This window comes from Myotis brandtii, unplaced genomic scaffold, assembly GCF_000412655.1.
Source record: "Myotis brandtii unplaced genomic scaffold, ASM41265v1 scaffold133, whole genome shotgun sequence".
Classification (NCBI taxonomy): Eukaryota; Metazoa; Chordata; class Mammalia; order Chiroptera; family Vespertilionidae; genus Myotis; species Myotis brandtii.
This window is the reverse complement of record NW_005354718.1, coordinates 1,613,912-1,629,431: the sequence shown is the minus strand read 5'-3', so window position 1 is coordinate 1,629,431 and position 15,520 is coordinate 1,613,912. Positions and strand designations below refer to the sequence as shown.

At 43.6% G+C, this 15,520-nt stretch overlaps 2 protein-coding genes, 1 non-coding gene and 1 pseudogene across 3 annotated transcripts in view; 1 reads left to right on the top strand and 3 right to left on the bottom strand.

The window, feature by feature from the left end:
• Positions 1 to 241, bottom strand: part of CASC5 (cancer susceptibility candidate 5) — a 72,357-nt gene extending 72,116 nt beyond the window's left edge. Inside the window, 2 exon segments of the mRNA XM_014534789.1 lie at positions 107 to 144; positions 146 to 241. Of these exon segments, the coding sequence (XP_014390275.1) occupies positions 107 to 144; positions 146 to 226 (119 nt within the window). The 5' untranslated portion in view covers positions 227 to 241.
• Positions 242 to 571: 330 nt separating this feature from the next.
• TRNAS-GCU lies at positions 572 to 653 on the top strand. The gene has a single exon. It is a non-coding gene; the product is annotated as a tRNA-Ser (tRNA).
• A 4,005-nt stretch (positions 654 to 4,658) lies between these two features.
• On the bottom strand, positions 4,659 to 12,035 carry LOC102256447 (annotated as a pseudogene).
• Positions 11,855 to 15,519, bottom strand: RPUSD2 (RNA pseudouridylate synthase domain containing 2; the record flags this gene model as incomplete). The annotated part of the gene is made up of 3 exons (XM_005860331.2): positions 11,855 to 12,782; positions 13,924 to 14,220; positions 15,283 to 15,519. Coding segments are annotated over 3 exons (1,269 nt in total), but the record flags the coding sequence as incomplete, so codon positions are not given.
• Position 15,520: the final 1 nt, after the last annotated feature.

The following is a 15,520-nucleotide window of genomic DNA, read 5'->3' as shown; positions in this document are numbered from 1 at the left end:
GTCGCCTCCCCGGCTTCCCGCCCCGGACTTTCAGGGCCCTCAGACAATCCCAACTGCCCCCCGCCGTCCCCGCCGGGAGCCCGGAACGAAAGCCCGTTCTCCTTACCTGCCGAGCCTCCCGCTTGACAAATTCTCCTCAGACCTGTCGGGGGTCCGCGGTCCTTAGCGAGTAGCTCTCCACGGCCTCGGCGTCTCCGCGCAGCGCCGGGCAGCCTCCGGGCCGCATTCAAATCTAACCGCCCAGATGCTGCGCAAGCGCAAAGCCGCTCTGTGCGTGGGCTCCGCCCCTTAGGCGCCGGGGCAGCCCCCTTCCGAAGGCTCCTTTAACCCAGCTTCCTTTCCAGCCTGCACGCCAATTTTATCTCCTTCGGGGTTTCTCGTTGTCTACCAATTTTGTTGTTGTTTCCCTCATTGCAGACCTCCCATATCGTGGGAGCAGCCATCTTCTTCTGATTACTTGGTATAAAAAAGATCCGCTCTTTGCTTCCGTACAAAATGGCGGCCATCATAATATTGCGTCACAGCCCCTGGTATTACTCCCTATAGCTACCAGGAAGAGGTAGGCTTCTGGGACGAGGTGGCCGAGTGGTTAAGGCGATGGACTGCTAATCCATTGTGCTCTGCACGCGTGGGTTCGAATCCCATCCTCGTCGGAAGTAACTTTTGCCTCAGATTTGAATAGACGTATTTATTTGCGGAAATAAAATAGTTGAATAGATTCCAGTTGTGAGTTTACTAGTCCATTTACTTTAGCACCACTAATCTCAGGTTTGAGATATTTAAAAGACAGCTTTTGGAGCGTTCTGAATTCACAGGTGAAGAAAAGGGAAGGAATACCGACAATGCAGCTAAAAATGCGGAGCCGTTCATCAATCAGGATGTAAATAACCCAGATTTTAAGGCTGGCGTGATGGTTTTAGCTAACCTTGAGACTCAAAATCATAATGATTGCCTGGTAATGCTTAAGGCAATTCGCATTTTGGTGCAGGAGCGCCTGACACAGGATGCAGCTGCTAAAGCAAATCAAACAAAATAGCAATTGCCCGTTGCTTTAGATAAGCATATTCTTGGTTTTGACACAGGACATGCAGTTTGTTTTTTTCTTAAATACATTTTCATTGATGTCAGAGAGGAAGGGAGAGGGAGAGAAAGGTAGAAACATCAATAATGAGAGAGAATCATTGATCGGGCGCCTCCTGCACACCCCCTACTGGGGATCAAGCCCCCACCCCAGGCATGTGCGCTGAGGGGAAATCTAACGGTGACATCATGGTTCATAGGTCCATGCTCAACCACTGAGCACATCAGCTGGGCGGGGGAGATGCAGCTCTCAATAAAGCTGCTCAAATTCTGCAAGTGCTTCCCTGGCCAGGTTGCTGAGGTGGTTAGAGCGCCCTGCCCCTACACCAGTGGTTCTCAACCTTCCTAATGCTGCGACCCTTTAATACAGTTCCTCATGTTGTGGTGACCCTCAACCATAAAATTATTTGCGTTGCTACTTCATAACTGTAATTTTGCTACTGTTATGAATCGTCATGTAAATATCTGATATGCAGGATGTATTTTCATTGTTACAAATTGAACATAATTAAAGCATAGTGATTAATCACAAAAAAATATGTAATTATATATTCAATATGTGTTTTCCGATGGCCTTAGGCGACCCCTGTGAAAGGGTCGTTCGACCCCCAAAGGGGTCTCGACCCACAGGTTGAGAACCGCTGCCCTACACCAAGTTTACAGGTTCAATCCCCAGTCAGGGCACACAAGAATCAATGAATGTGTAAATAAGTGATAGACACTGATCTTAACCTTTCCCTGAAATAGGCCTCTCTCTCTCTCTCTCTCTCTCTCTGACCTGTGCAGATGCTGTCCTTACTTCTCTCCGGAGCAGGCACCCACTCACCAATACCTCTTTCCCATCTACCCCTGCCTGGCTGGCTCCTGCTCCTCCTTCATCATCAAGCCTCCCCTAGTCCTGCAACCTAAAGCTTCCTCAGATTTCCTTTCAACTAGCCCATGTGTTCTCTCTTGCTTCAGGACCTTTGGTCCCCTTCTAGATGCTCCAGTAGTCCCTGGGTTTCCCCCAGCACTTGCCAGACAGTATTTAAATTGATCATTAGTGCTGCAGCCTCTAAAAACGGCATTATTTTTCTGAGTTTTGCCTGCTTCTTGCAGTGATAACTTCCTATAGAAAATTGATAGGCCTATCAATGTGCTGAGTCTCTACAAATAAAAAGTAAGTGGATTCTCTTCTCAAAGGAAAATCTTCAGCTGTGGAAGTTCTGAAAAGACAAAGCACTGAAAGTGTCTAGAGGTAAAAAAGAAAGAGGAGAGAGAGAGAGAGAGAGAGAGAAGGAAAGAAAGAAATTTTGAGTGAAAACTTACTTTTCTATACCTCATTTCTGTACGTGTTTTTATGTAGTTCATTTGTGGTGTCTTTCATATGAATTGCAGTAAGACTTGCTCCAACAGTCCATTTTTTTTGCATTTATGGTCTATTCATCTATGAGAACCATTTTTACCTTTTTCTAAGAGAATCAAAAGAATCAACAACATGCTAGATTATTTAAAAGCCCCCGGGTAGTGTGGGGGGAATACTTGAATTAGTAATGGAAAAAGCAATTTATTATAAACTAAGGGAATATGAAAGTTAGAGGCGCCATCTACTGGACAGCAGCTACCGCAAGACTTGCACAAGATACGTAGTTCTAAAGGAATGGCTGCTAGGTTTGGAAAGATCTCCATTACTCTCCCAAATTTGTCAACAAACCGCAGCTCAAGGAAACCACTCTCCATCAACACCAGGGTTCTTCTCCCCAAGTCCTATCCTGAACCATTGCAGGACCCCTCAACCTCTGGAAGGCCACTGGAGAAAAAAACATTGCAGTCAAATGCATTACCAAGATACTGCAGCTCTCTTAACAAACACTTCAGTGCCCGGGAATAGTTCTTCATTATCCCAGTCCAGTTTCCGGAAGAAGACCCATTATGTTTGGAGAATGAGGAGCTCTGCTAAGAACTGTCCAGTATTTAGTTGATGATGGTCTGCAGCTGGGCAGGCCCTTAGGGTGTCAGAAGCCCTATATGACATAGCTCTGAAGAAATAATTGAAATCAATGATTTTTATGTGTTTGTTTGTTTGTCTACAGTTTTATTTAATTCTTGCAAGAAAAACCCAGACTCCAGGCTGCAAGACTTGCAAAGATTGATTCTGAGAGGCAGGCAATGACAGAAGTGAGTTCAGTCTGCTTCTTACCATTAGTAAGTGTGGTCCCACTGGAGAACCAGCTCTGGGAAAACAGCCATGACAAGGCCTGGAGAGGTTCAAGAATGAATCCAGGCTTTCTGCTTTGAGTCTGCAAAACCACCCCGAAACATTTATCTTTGCTCAATTCATTCCCTGAGCAGCATGCTATCATGTAAAAACATCCACCTTGCTATAACAGCTTCTGGGAATGTCTGCTGGGCTAAAAATGAAATGATTTTTTTTTTCATATTGAAGACCAATAGAGCAAAAACTGAAATCTAGTTTGTATTAACCTTGCTTAGGAAAGACAAAGTGAATAAACGCCAATAGGCTAGGGCAGTGGTCAGCAAACTGCAGCTCACGAGCCACATGCGGCTCTTTGGCTCCTTGAGTGTGGCTCTTCCACAAAATACCGACTTCTGCGCATGGGCCACGAAATTTCAATCGCACTGTATGTGCACGCCCGCACGTGGTATTTTGTGGAAGAGCCACATTCAAGGGGCCAAAGAGCTGCATATGGCTCTCAAGCCGCAGTTTGCCGACCACTGGGCTAGGGGAAAAGGGGAATAACACTTTTGATATCCATGCTTTGTTTGCTGAGATAGCTATGGATAGTTAACAAGCAACAACCAATTACACCTTTCCTTCTCATCATTCTGAGGAGGAGCAATACCCTACATTTTAAATGTCATAGTAATTTTTTTCATTTGAAATCTCCAGAATGAAGTAAAACTGGCTTAAACCCAACCCCATAGGGTGAAGTTAATGGATGAAGGCAAGACCTGGGGGCATAATCTAATGATTCCATTGAGTTAGAAACAGAAGCAATAATTCCTTTTTTGATTGTGATACTATGAAGTAAGTTTTTCATATATCTCTTTGGACTAAATAAAATCCTTGACTCTTGAGTACTTTTCCCCCCTCTGCCTTTCTCAAAGATTGTTATCTGAATGTTTTGACTTGTTTTTTTTAAAATATATATTTTATTGATATTTCACAGAGAGGAAGGAAGAGAGATAGAGAGTTAGAAACATCGATCAGCCGCCTCCTGCACACCTCCCACTGGGGATGTGCCCACAACCAATGTACATGCCCTTGACCGGAATCAAACCTGGGACCCTTCAGTCCGCAGGCCGACGCTCTATCCATTGAGCCAAACCCGTTACGGCGTTTTGACTTGTTTTTGTCAATTCTAGATCAGCTGCCCAGCCAGCGTGGCTCAATGGTTGAGCTTCGACTGATGAACCAGGAGGTCACCATTCGATTTCTGATCAGGGCATGTGCCCGGGTTGCAGACTTAATCCCCAGTAGGGGCTGTGCAGGAGGCAACCAATCCATGATTCTCTCTCATCACTGATGTTTCTATCTCCCTCTCCCTTCCTCTCTAAAAAAATCAGTAAAAACATATTTAAAAAAATAAATCTGGAATTTTTCAGCCCAACTTGTGGAAGCTGTACAACAAATATTCCGCATAACTGAATTGCAGCTTGGGTTCTTCATTGCCAGGATTCTCCTCGTTTTCTGCTTCTTCTGGAGGGAGGCATATATTCCAATAATTTATCGGTTTCCTTAGATTTGTTTCTAACCTTTCCATGTCACCACAAAATGAAATTGTCTCCATCAACAGTGTCAATGACTTCAACTGTATATCGAGACTTTCCACTGGGGTAGTCAAGGACCTGAGGTCAGGGTGAACCTGCTCACAGAAGGCACAAACCTTGTAGAATGCACATTTTTAGAGAAGAGGGGTACCGCCTGCCAAACGCACTGTTAAGAGCCGATCTATACAGTCGGGATCTGCTGGGTTGAAGGTCTGTTCTAGGTCAGACCTACAAATTGCTGTATTCCTTTCACTGTTTATTAGCTTTTTAACCCAGATAATATCTTCATGAAAAGGGCAAATTCTTCATGAGTCACATCTTCTAGGACCTTTTTGGGTTCAGTTAGTATAAGTTCCTTTACTTCCTTTGTTAAGACTCCATCTGGTAAAGTCTGTAGAAAAGATTATGATTGCTCATACTCTAAGAATGTCCTCTCCTTGAAGAATTAGGCTGAATAAGCCACCTAAAGTTCCTTTTGCATCCATCTTAAATAAAGTTAACAAGGCATGTTCACTAAGTTAAATTCTGCAGTCATCTGCAAAAGTCGTATTAGAATATCTGCCACTGGGGGAAGATTTTCTCTAGTGGCAAATTGAGGAAGCTCTTAACTGCTTGCCAGCAAATTGATACATCTTCATTCTCACAAAGGACTGTGCATTGATAGCAGAAGCAGCCAACTCTGAAAAATGCTTAAAGAAGTTTGATATAAACTGAGCTACTAATCTTTTTTCCTTGGCACCACCTTTTATACCATCCAATATCACTTGATAGGTTTCCTTCCCCCACCCCCACCCCCACCCTCAATCCTTACCCAAGGACATGCTTACTGATTTTAGAGAGAGATCAATTGGTTGCCTCCAGTACATGCCCAGATAGGGGATCGAACCCGAAACCTAGGTATGTGCCCTGACCTGGAATCAACCTGCAACCTTTTGGTGTATGGGGTGATGCTCTAGCCAACTGAGCCGCCCGGCCCACGTGCTCTGTGCCATTGGCTAGGATGCCATAATCCTGGTAAATCTCTTCCACGGTCAGAATGGTCAACAGGTCCTTGTCGTTGCAGTCCTCACCAGTGCCATCACTGCCTCTGACGAGCCCACGAGCTGCACTATTAAGCTTTCAGCTGCAGCCAGTCACTTTACCAGGCAATTCCTAATTGTTCTGATGTACTGAATGATGATAAAAATGTTGCATTTTTGAAAACATGAACAAGCTTCAAATGAAAGGAAAAGAAGAGAGTATACAGAGTGTTTAGAGGAGAAGTAATATTATCTCTATTCTCAGAAGTCATGGGAAAAAATACACATACCTACTTTAAGAATGCACAAAAAAAATAAAAAAATGATTAAGCTAATAAATCAGCAAAGTTGCAGGATATAAAATCAACACAAAATCAGTTGTAATCCAATACATTAGCAATGAACAATCCAAATATAAAATTAAGAAAACAATTCCATTTAAAATAGCATCAAAAAGAATAAAATATTTAGGAATAAATTTAACAAAGGAGGTATAACACATACACTGGAAATGACAAAACATTGCTAGAGGAAAATGGGACTACATCAAACTTAAAAACTTTGTGTATCAAAGGGCATAATCAACAGAACAAAAAGAATGAGGATGGGAGAAAATATTTACAAATCATATTTCTGTAAGGGTTAACATTCAGAACATGTAAAGAACATGGATGGAATTTAACAACAACAAAATCAAATAACTCTACTAAAAAATGCACAAAGACTTGAATAGACATTTCTCTAAGATATACAAATGGCCTAGAAGCAAATGAAAAGATACTCAATGTCACTAATCACCAGAGAAATGCAAATTGAAATTATGATGAGATATTGCCTCACACCCATTAGATCCCTACTATAAAAAAAAAAAACACACAAAAAAAACCCAGAAAATAATATGTTGGTGAGGATGTAGAGAAATTGGAAGCTTTGTGCATTGTTAGGATTGTAAAATGATGCAGCTTCTATAGAAAACAGTATGGAAGTTTCCTCGAAAAATTACAAGTAGAACTATCACAGGATTCAACAATCCATTTCTGGATATATACCCAAAAGAATTTAAAGTGGGATATTTAAGAGGTATTTGCACAGGCCTGGCCAGCGTGGCTCAATGGTTGGGCATTGACCTATGAACCAGGAGGTCATGGTTCGATTCCCAGTCAGGCCACATGCCCAGGTTGCGGGCTCAATCCCCAGTTGGAGGTGTGCAGGAGGCAGCTGAACAATGATTCTCTCTCATCATTGATGTTTCTCTCTTTCTCTCCCTCTTCCTTCCTCTCTGAAATGAATTAAAAAAAATTTTTTTTAAAGGAAAGGGTGTATGGGAAATCCTATTTCTTAAATTAGGACTCATTTTTAAAAATATATATTTTATTGATTTTTTTACAGAAAGGAAGGGAGAGGGATAGAGTTAGAAACATCGGTGAGAGAGAAACATCGATCAGCTGCCCCCTGCACACCTCCTACTGGGGATGTGCCTGCAAGCAACCAAGGTACATGCCCTTGACCAGAATCAAACCTGGGACCTTTCAGTCCGCCAGCTGACGCTCTATCCACTGAGCCAAACTGGTTAGGGCTAAAAAGTATTTTTTTAAAAAGAGGTATTTGCACACCCATGTTAACAGCAGCACTATTCACAATAACCAAGAGGTGGAAGCAACCTGTGCCCATAAATGGATCAAGGGATAAACAAGATGTGATATACACACACAGTGGAGTATTATTCAGCCTTAATAAATAAGGAATCCTGTCATGTTACAACATGGATGTACCTTGAGGACACTATGCTAAGTGAAATAAGCCAACCACAAAAAACTAAAGTGTATGATTCCACTTATATGAGGTATCCAAAGTAGTCAAATTCATAGAAACAGAAAGTAGAATGGTGGTTGCCAGGGCCTAGGGGTAGGAGAGGAAAGGGGAGTTGTAAAATTTCAGTCATGCAAGAGGAGAAAATGCTGGCGATGTTTCACAACAATGTGAATATGTTCAACATTACTGAACTGTACACTTAAACATGGCTAGAATGAAATTTTTTACCACAATAAAAAATTAACTTTAAAAAATCTCATCACCACCCTGGCTGGTGTGGCTCAATTGGTTGGTGGTCAACCTGTGCACCAAAAGATTGCCAGTTCATTTCCTGATCAGGGCACATGCCCAGGTTGTGGGTTTGATCCCGGGTAGGGAGGATGCAGGAAGCAGCCAATCAATCTCACATCGATGTTTCTCTTTTCTCTCTCTCTCTCTCAAAATCAATACAAATATTTTTAAAGCATATTCATTTATTTATTTTTAAATCCTCACCCAAGGATATTTCTTCCATTGATTTTTAGAGAGTAAGGAGGGAGGGAGGGAGGGAGGAAGGGGTGGGGGAGAGAGAGAGAAAAACATCGATGTGAGACACATCAATCGGTTACTTCCCACACATGCCCCAAGCCATGGCCAGGGATGGAACCTGCAACAGAGATATGTGCCCTTGACTGGAATTGAACCCAAGACATTTTGGTGCACAGGCCAACGCTCTAACCACTGAGCACACCTGCCAAGACCAAACCATATTTCTGATAAGGGGTTAATATTTAAAAATGTAAGGAAGTCAACTCTATAGCAAAACAAACAAAACACCCAAATAAGCTGATTTAAAAGTGGGCAAAGGATTTATATAGATGTTTCTCCACATAAGACATACAAATGACAAGGTTCAGAGAACTTTCAGGGTGGTGAACAAGAAGGCATCCACATATATAGGGGGTGGCATACCCTGAGCAATATGGGGTCAGAAGCACCCGTGCTCAAGACCCTTCCAGACCTTATCCTATATCTCTCTTCACCTGGCTATCGATTTGTATCCTTTAATATCCTTTGTAATAAATCAGTAAGCTAGCAAATAAACTATTTTCCTGAGTTCTGTGAGCCATTCTAGTAAATGATTGAACCTGAGAAGAGGGTTGCGAGAATCTCTAATTTATGGTTGGTCAGAAGCACAGGTGATAAGCTGAACTTGAGACTGGCAATGTAGGGACTGACCCTCTCTCCAGGTAGACAGTGTCAGTATTGAGTTAAAACTATAGGTCACCTAGCTGTCTCAGAGAATTGCTTGGCGTGGGGAAACCCCCACATGTTTGAAGTATAGAGTATTCTATGAGTAATGAGTAAAGGAAAACAAGATGTTCTTTTTAGGTATCTAACACAGTCAAACACATAGAAGCAGAGAGTAGACTATGATATCAGGGGTTGGGAGCAGGGGAAGTGGGGAATTGCTATTCAATAGGTATAGACTTTCAGTTATGCAAGATGATTACATTCTAGAGATCTGCTGTTCAACATTTGTATTTATAGTTAACAATACTGTACTGTACACATAAAAGGGTATATCTCATGTGAAGTGTTATCACAAAAAAAGGAAATTAAAACTTTTGTGAATGAAAGGACACTATCAATAAAATGTTCAGAAAACCTATAAAATGGAAGAAAATATTTGCAAATCATACTTCTGATAATGGTCTCATCTCCAAAATATATAAAGAACTCATAACTTAACAACAAAAGGGAAAACAACCTAATTCAAAAATGGGCAGTCCTAGACGGTTTGGCTGTGGATAGAGCATCAGCCTGTGGACTGAAGGGTCCCGGGCTCAATTCTGGTCAAGGGCACATGCCTGGGTTGCAGGCTTTCAATCCCCAGTAGTGGGCATGCAGGATGCAGCCAATCAATGAGTCTCTCTCATCACTGATGTTTCTATCTCTCTCTCCCTCTCCCTTCTTCTCTGAAATCAATAAAAATATATTTTTTTAAAAAATGGGCAAAAAGGAGCCCTGGCCAATGTGGCTCAGTTGATTGAGCATCATCCCATATACCAAGAGGTCACTGGTTTGATTCCTGGTCAGGGCACATGTCCAGGTTTTAGGCTCAATCCCTGGAAGGGAGTGTGCAGAAGGAAGTCAATTGATGTTTCTCTCTCACATTGATCTTTCTTTCTCCCTCTCTCTTCCTCTCTCTCTAAAATCAATAAAAACATTTTTTCAAATGGGCAAAAAACCTGAATAGACATTTCTCCAAAGATATATAAATGGCCAACAAGCACATGCAAAGATGCTAAACAGTATTAATCAATAGAGAAATGCAAATCAAACAAGATTAAGACTTCACTAGGGAAATGCAAATGAAACAAGATTATAAGACTTCACTAGGCTAACTATAATTAAAACAACAGAAAATGAGAATTGGTGAGGATGTGGAGAAACTGGAAACCTGTGTTGTCGATGGGAATGTAAAATGGCTCAGCCACTGTGGAAAAGTTTCATGACTCCTCAAAAAGTTAAACATAGAAATACCATATACTCAGCAATTCTACTCCTTGGTACATACTAAAGAATGAACTAAAAATACAAATTCGAACAAATGTTCATAGCAGCACTACTCACAACAGCCAAAAGGTGGAAATAACCTAAATGTCCATTAACTGATGACATGTAGTGTACTCATACAATGGAATATTATTCAGCTGTAAAAAGGATTGAGGTACAGATGCATACTATAAATTGGATGAACCTTGAAAACATTATGCTAAGCAAGACATACACAAAAGATCTTTTATTATATGATCCCATTTACTGTTTTATAATTTTAAAAAAATGTTTTAATTTCAGAGAGGAGGGGAAAGGGAGAAAAGAAAACATCAATGATGAGAATCATTGATCAGCTGCCCCACACTGGGGATCAAGCCTGCAACCTGGGCATGTGCCCTGACCAGGAATTGAACCATGACCTCCTGGTTCATGGGTTGATGCTCAACCACTAAGCCACACTGGCTAGGCGTATGATTCCATTTAAAATATATATTTTATTGATTTTTTACAGAGAGGAAGGGAAACATTGATGAGAGAGAAACATTCATCAGCTGCCTCTTGCACACCCCCTACTGGGGATGTGCCCGCAACCAAGGTACATGCCCTTGACCGGAATCGAACCTGGGACCCTTGAGTCCGCAGGCCGACACTCTATCCACTGAGCCAAACCGGTTAGGGCACGTATGATTCCATTTATATGAAGTGTCTAGAGTAGGCAAATCCATCGAGACAAAAAGTAGATTAATGGACCCTGGCCTGTATAGCTCAGTGGCTGGAATGTCAGCCTACGCACCGAAGGGTCACAGGTTCTATTCTGGTTAAGGGCATGTACCTGGGTAGCAGGTTCAATGCCCACCCTGGTCAGGGTGCATGTGGGAGGCAATCAATGTGTCTCTCTCATATCCATGTGTTTTTCTCTCTCTCTCTCTCTCTCCCTCCCTCCCTCCCTCCTTCCATCTCTCTGAAAAATCAATGGGAAAAATATTCTCAGGTGAGGATTAACAGGGAGAAAAAAGTAAATTAATGGTTACCAGTAGCTGGGAGGAAGGGGAAATGGGGAATGACTGCTTATTGGGTATGGGTTTCCTTTTGGGTGATGAAAATGTTTTGGAACTAGAAAAGGGTAATGGTTGCAAACACTGAATGTGCTAAATGCCACTAAATAGTATACAATTATGGTTAATTGTATGTTATGTGAAAAAAAAGGGCCTGGCCTGGTAGCTCAGTTGGTGTCTCAATACACCAAGGTTGCAGGTTCGATCCCGTCCGGGCACATACAAGAATCAACCACTGAATATATAAATAAGCAGAACAACAAATTGATGGTTCTCTCTCTCCCCCTTCTTATCTCTCTTAAAAAAAGGAAGAAGCCCTAGCTGGTTTGGCTCATTGGATAGAGCATTGGCCTGCAGACTGAAGGATCCCAGGTTCGATTCTGGTCAAGGGCACATGCCTGGGTTGCAGGCTCAATCCTCAGTAGTGGGCGTGCAGGATGCAGCCAATCAATGAGTCTCTCATCATTGATGTTTCTCTCTCTCTCTCTCTCTCTCTCTCTCTCTCCCTTCCTCCTTGAAGTCAATAAAAATATATATAAAGAAAAAAAGCAGTAAGAAAACCAGACACACAAGGTATAAGGTATAAGCAAAAGGTATACATTTACAAACCAAAAGTTCCCAAACTAGCTGGAGGTAGCAAGTATAAGCAGTTCCTTTAAGTGCCCAACTTTACTCCTTATAGAAACATTGAGTACCAGCTGAATGAGGTCAGTTCCTACTCCATGGCTTCTTCCAACCCAAGAAGTAATCCCGCCATAGGCCACAGCTCTCAGTCCTCTTGCCAGTCATCCTGTGCCCAGGTAGGCATGGGTGAAAAGTACTCAAAACCTGGCCCTTTATAGCGCAGGGCGTGCAGAAACATCACAAGGTCCTGGGGCAAGGGGTCCTGTCGCACCAGTCGGCACTCTGCACAGAGGGGGTCTATTTCTTGATTCACAACATCTGTTTCAGCTGCATTCCCTGGTGCCAGGGCCTTTGTGTCCAGATCCTGAGGGGCTGCCTCAAGTACTCCACCCATCTTCTGAGCAGATGCAGCCAAGTCTTCTAGGTGGTCCTTGCCCAGCTCTGAGGAGGGAGCTGTAGAGTCTGTGAGTCCTGGGGACAGATCACCTTCACAGAGATCCAGCACGTCCAGGCTCTGTTTGGCTTGGTGTTCTGCAACCAGGTCCCGCAGCAGTTCCTCATCTGTCTTGGGAATGTGGCCACCTCGGCCCCGGGAGGGGCCCCAGGCCCCTGAGTTGTAGATGGGGTCATTAAGGATGGGGTGGCCCAGGAACTGGAGGTGGACTCGGATCTGGTGAGTGCGACCTGTGAGCGGCCGACACCGCACCACACTGGAGTGGCCGTTGTAGCTCAGTCTCTGGAACACCGTCTCACAGGGTTTGCCCCGAGTATCTACGCGGCACACCCCTACCTTGTAAGACACTACCAAGATGGGTTCCTTGCAGGTCACTTCCTCGGAGGGGAACTCCCCCTCCACCCGGCAGACATACTCCTTTTCCAGCTACACAGGAGGGAAGAGGGAGAAAATCAGCACAAAGCCTAAACTCATGAAGCCCAGACCCACTGCAAGTGGTGAGGAATGCAACAGTGCCAGGCAGAAGAGGATGCAAACCCCACCGCCACCATTTGCCAGTTTCAGGATTTTGAGTACATTACTTAGCCTCTTTAAATACCATTAACTTGTCTAGAAAAAGTAAGATTAGAAAAGCATTAACCTCAAAGGGCTGTTATAAGGATTCAGTAAGTTAGGCTCTAATGCAGGGGTCCTCAAACTTTTTAAACAGGGGGCCAGTTCACTGTCCCTCAGACCGTTGGAGGGCTGGACTATAGTTTAAAAAAAAACTATGAACAAATTCCTATGCACACTGCACATATCTTATTTTGAAGTAAAAAAACAAAACGGGAACAAATACAATATTTGTATTTGCATGTGGCCCGCGGGCTGTAGTTTGAGGACCCCTGCTCTAATGTACTTGCTACTTAGTCTGATATACAGTAAGCACTCAATAAATGTATCATAATCAGATCCAGAATTACAAGTCTCAAGACCACAATCAGTACCACTTAATTATTCTACCCAAGCCTCTTCTAATTTCATTCACAATCTTTCCACCAACGAGGCTCTCCCCAAAACCTTGAAAACCTTGCTCAGCCTGTTGGCACTGTAAAACTTCAAAAGAACTGCCCTGGCCAGTTTGGCTCAGTGGAAGGAGCGTCGCCCTGCGGACTGAAGGGTCCCAGGTTCGATTCCGGTCAAGGGCATGTACCTTGGTTGCGGCACATTCCAAGTGGGAGGTGTGCAGGAGGCAGCTGATTGATGTTTCTCTCTCATTGATATTTCTAACTCTCTATCCCTCTCCCTTCCTCTTTGTAAAAAATCAATAAAATATATTTTTAAAAACCCCAAAAAACTTCAAAAGAGCTAACTACCAAGATAGGCAGTGTATGCCATCTCTAAAAACCTCTTGAAACATAAGAGATAATAACCTGTTTTGGGTACTTTAGGTGTTGACCTCCCTGAAGGTAGAAAGCCTGGCCAGAAAAATACGAAGGCCCACTTCAGATAGAAGTCAGTGTTGCCCTTTTGACACAGCATTTGTGAGCCCAGAAAGTGACCTGCGTGAAACAAAAGCCAGGCTCACCTGCCGGTCCCGAACTTGCTCATGTATTCTCTCTGAAACAGCTGCTGTCTTGGCAAACATGAGGACCCCCGAGGTAAGGCGGTCGAGCCGATGCAGTGGGTGTAGCTCCTTAAGTTGGTGCTCCTTGCCCAGGATGAAGATCACCGTGTTGTGCCGGAAGCGGCCACAGGGGTGGACAGGAATGGAAGAGGGCTTGTCTACAACCACCATGTCTTCACTCTCAGCCAGCAGGCGGATAGGCTCTGCCGTGACTGGTGGCTCATGCCTGTGCACTGTGTTCCGCAAGAAGTCATTGTCCTGCCGATGACATAGGCAATTGGTCAGCCCAGGGACTAGCAACCTATAATCAGTCAACCTCACACACAGCTTCCTCTCTTATTTATTGACACGAAAGAATGGTCAAAGTATAGCCTTACACAAAAAGCGGTATGCACAGTGCATATTCATTTTGTAAAAATGCAGACAGACAGATAGCAGGCACTGAAAAAGAACTAGAAGAATAAGGCACAAAAAGGTTAATGGTACTATCTCCAGGTGGTGAGATTATGGGTGGTTTTTTATTTTGCTTATTTGTATTTTCTCTACAATAACGTTATATCTAAAGATAATTTCACTGAACTTCACTAAGCCTTAGTTTCCTTATCTATAAAATGTGACAGCTAGACCAGACACTTGCTTTTCAAAATTGGGATGGGAGAGAGGATTCAAGCCACTCATTCCCCAAATGTTGAGATCGCCTTGTCTCCCCTCACAACCTGGTGAGCCAGGGGTGTCTGGTACCTCTTAGCTGTGAAGGAATTTTAAAGAAGGGTCAAAAGCACTGGGCTAGACAGCTCTAGTCTTTATCCCGGGCAGTTCACAATTCTATCATCTTAGTCTCTATAATAAATAATTTAAGTAGTTATAACAGCACAGGCTTTGGAGGTGGCACTGTTGCCTTACCTCTGTGAGGTTTACCTTAATTTAGTTTCCTCACAGGTAAAATGAGGTGGCAATACCTACCCCACAAGGCGATCGATAAAATTAAATGTTAGAGACATAAATGATAGCCTCTCCTGTACTATTTGTACAGAGATCCACAATGCAAAATAGAACGTGACCAATGTCCGTGCCAGTGGCACAGACGGCACAAGAATTCCAACTTCTATGCTTTGGAAACAAGAAAACAGTGTTTTTGAAGCACTGAGGCTACTTGCGGCGATGGGGTGGGAGGAGAGGGCTTTGAGACAGTTTCAAGTGAAAACGAGAAAGCCTCGGAATTACCCCGATTTTACTCCAGTACCTATGGCCACTAACTCAGGGGGAAAAAATCCCTGCTCCTTTCCTGGTCCCCTTCCGACCGGCCCATCAGGACTCCACCTTGAGCACGATGCTGAGGTCTTGGACCGGCTCCTCGTTAAGGCGCAGGCGCCCCGCTCGGACCGCGGCCTCGTAGTAGGCCAAGGGCTGGGCTCGGAACTCGGTACTGAAGACGTGCAGCAAGCTGCGGCCCACCCAGCGGCCTTTGCAGTAGGTTCGGAAGTCAAAGTAATAGGGCCGCACTTTGCGCAGGCCGCCCTCGAAGTAGTAGCTGGTCTCTGCAAAGTGCTCATCGCCG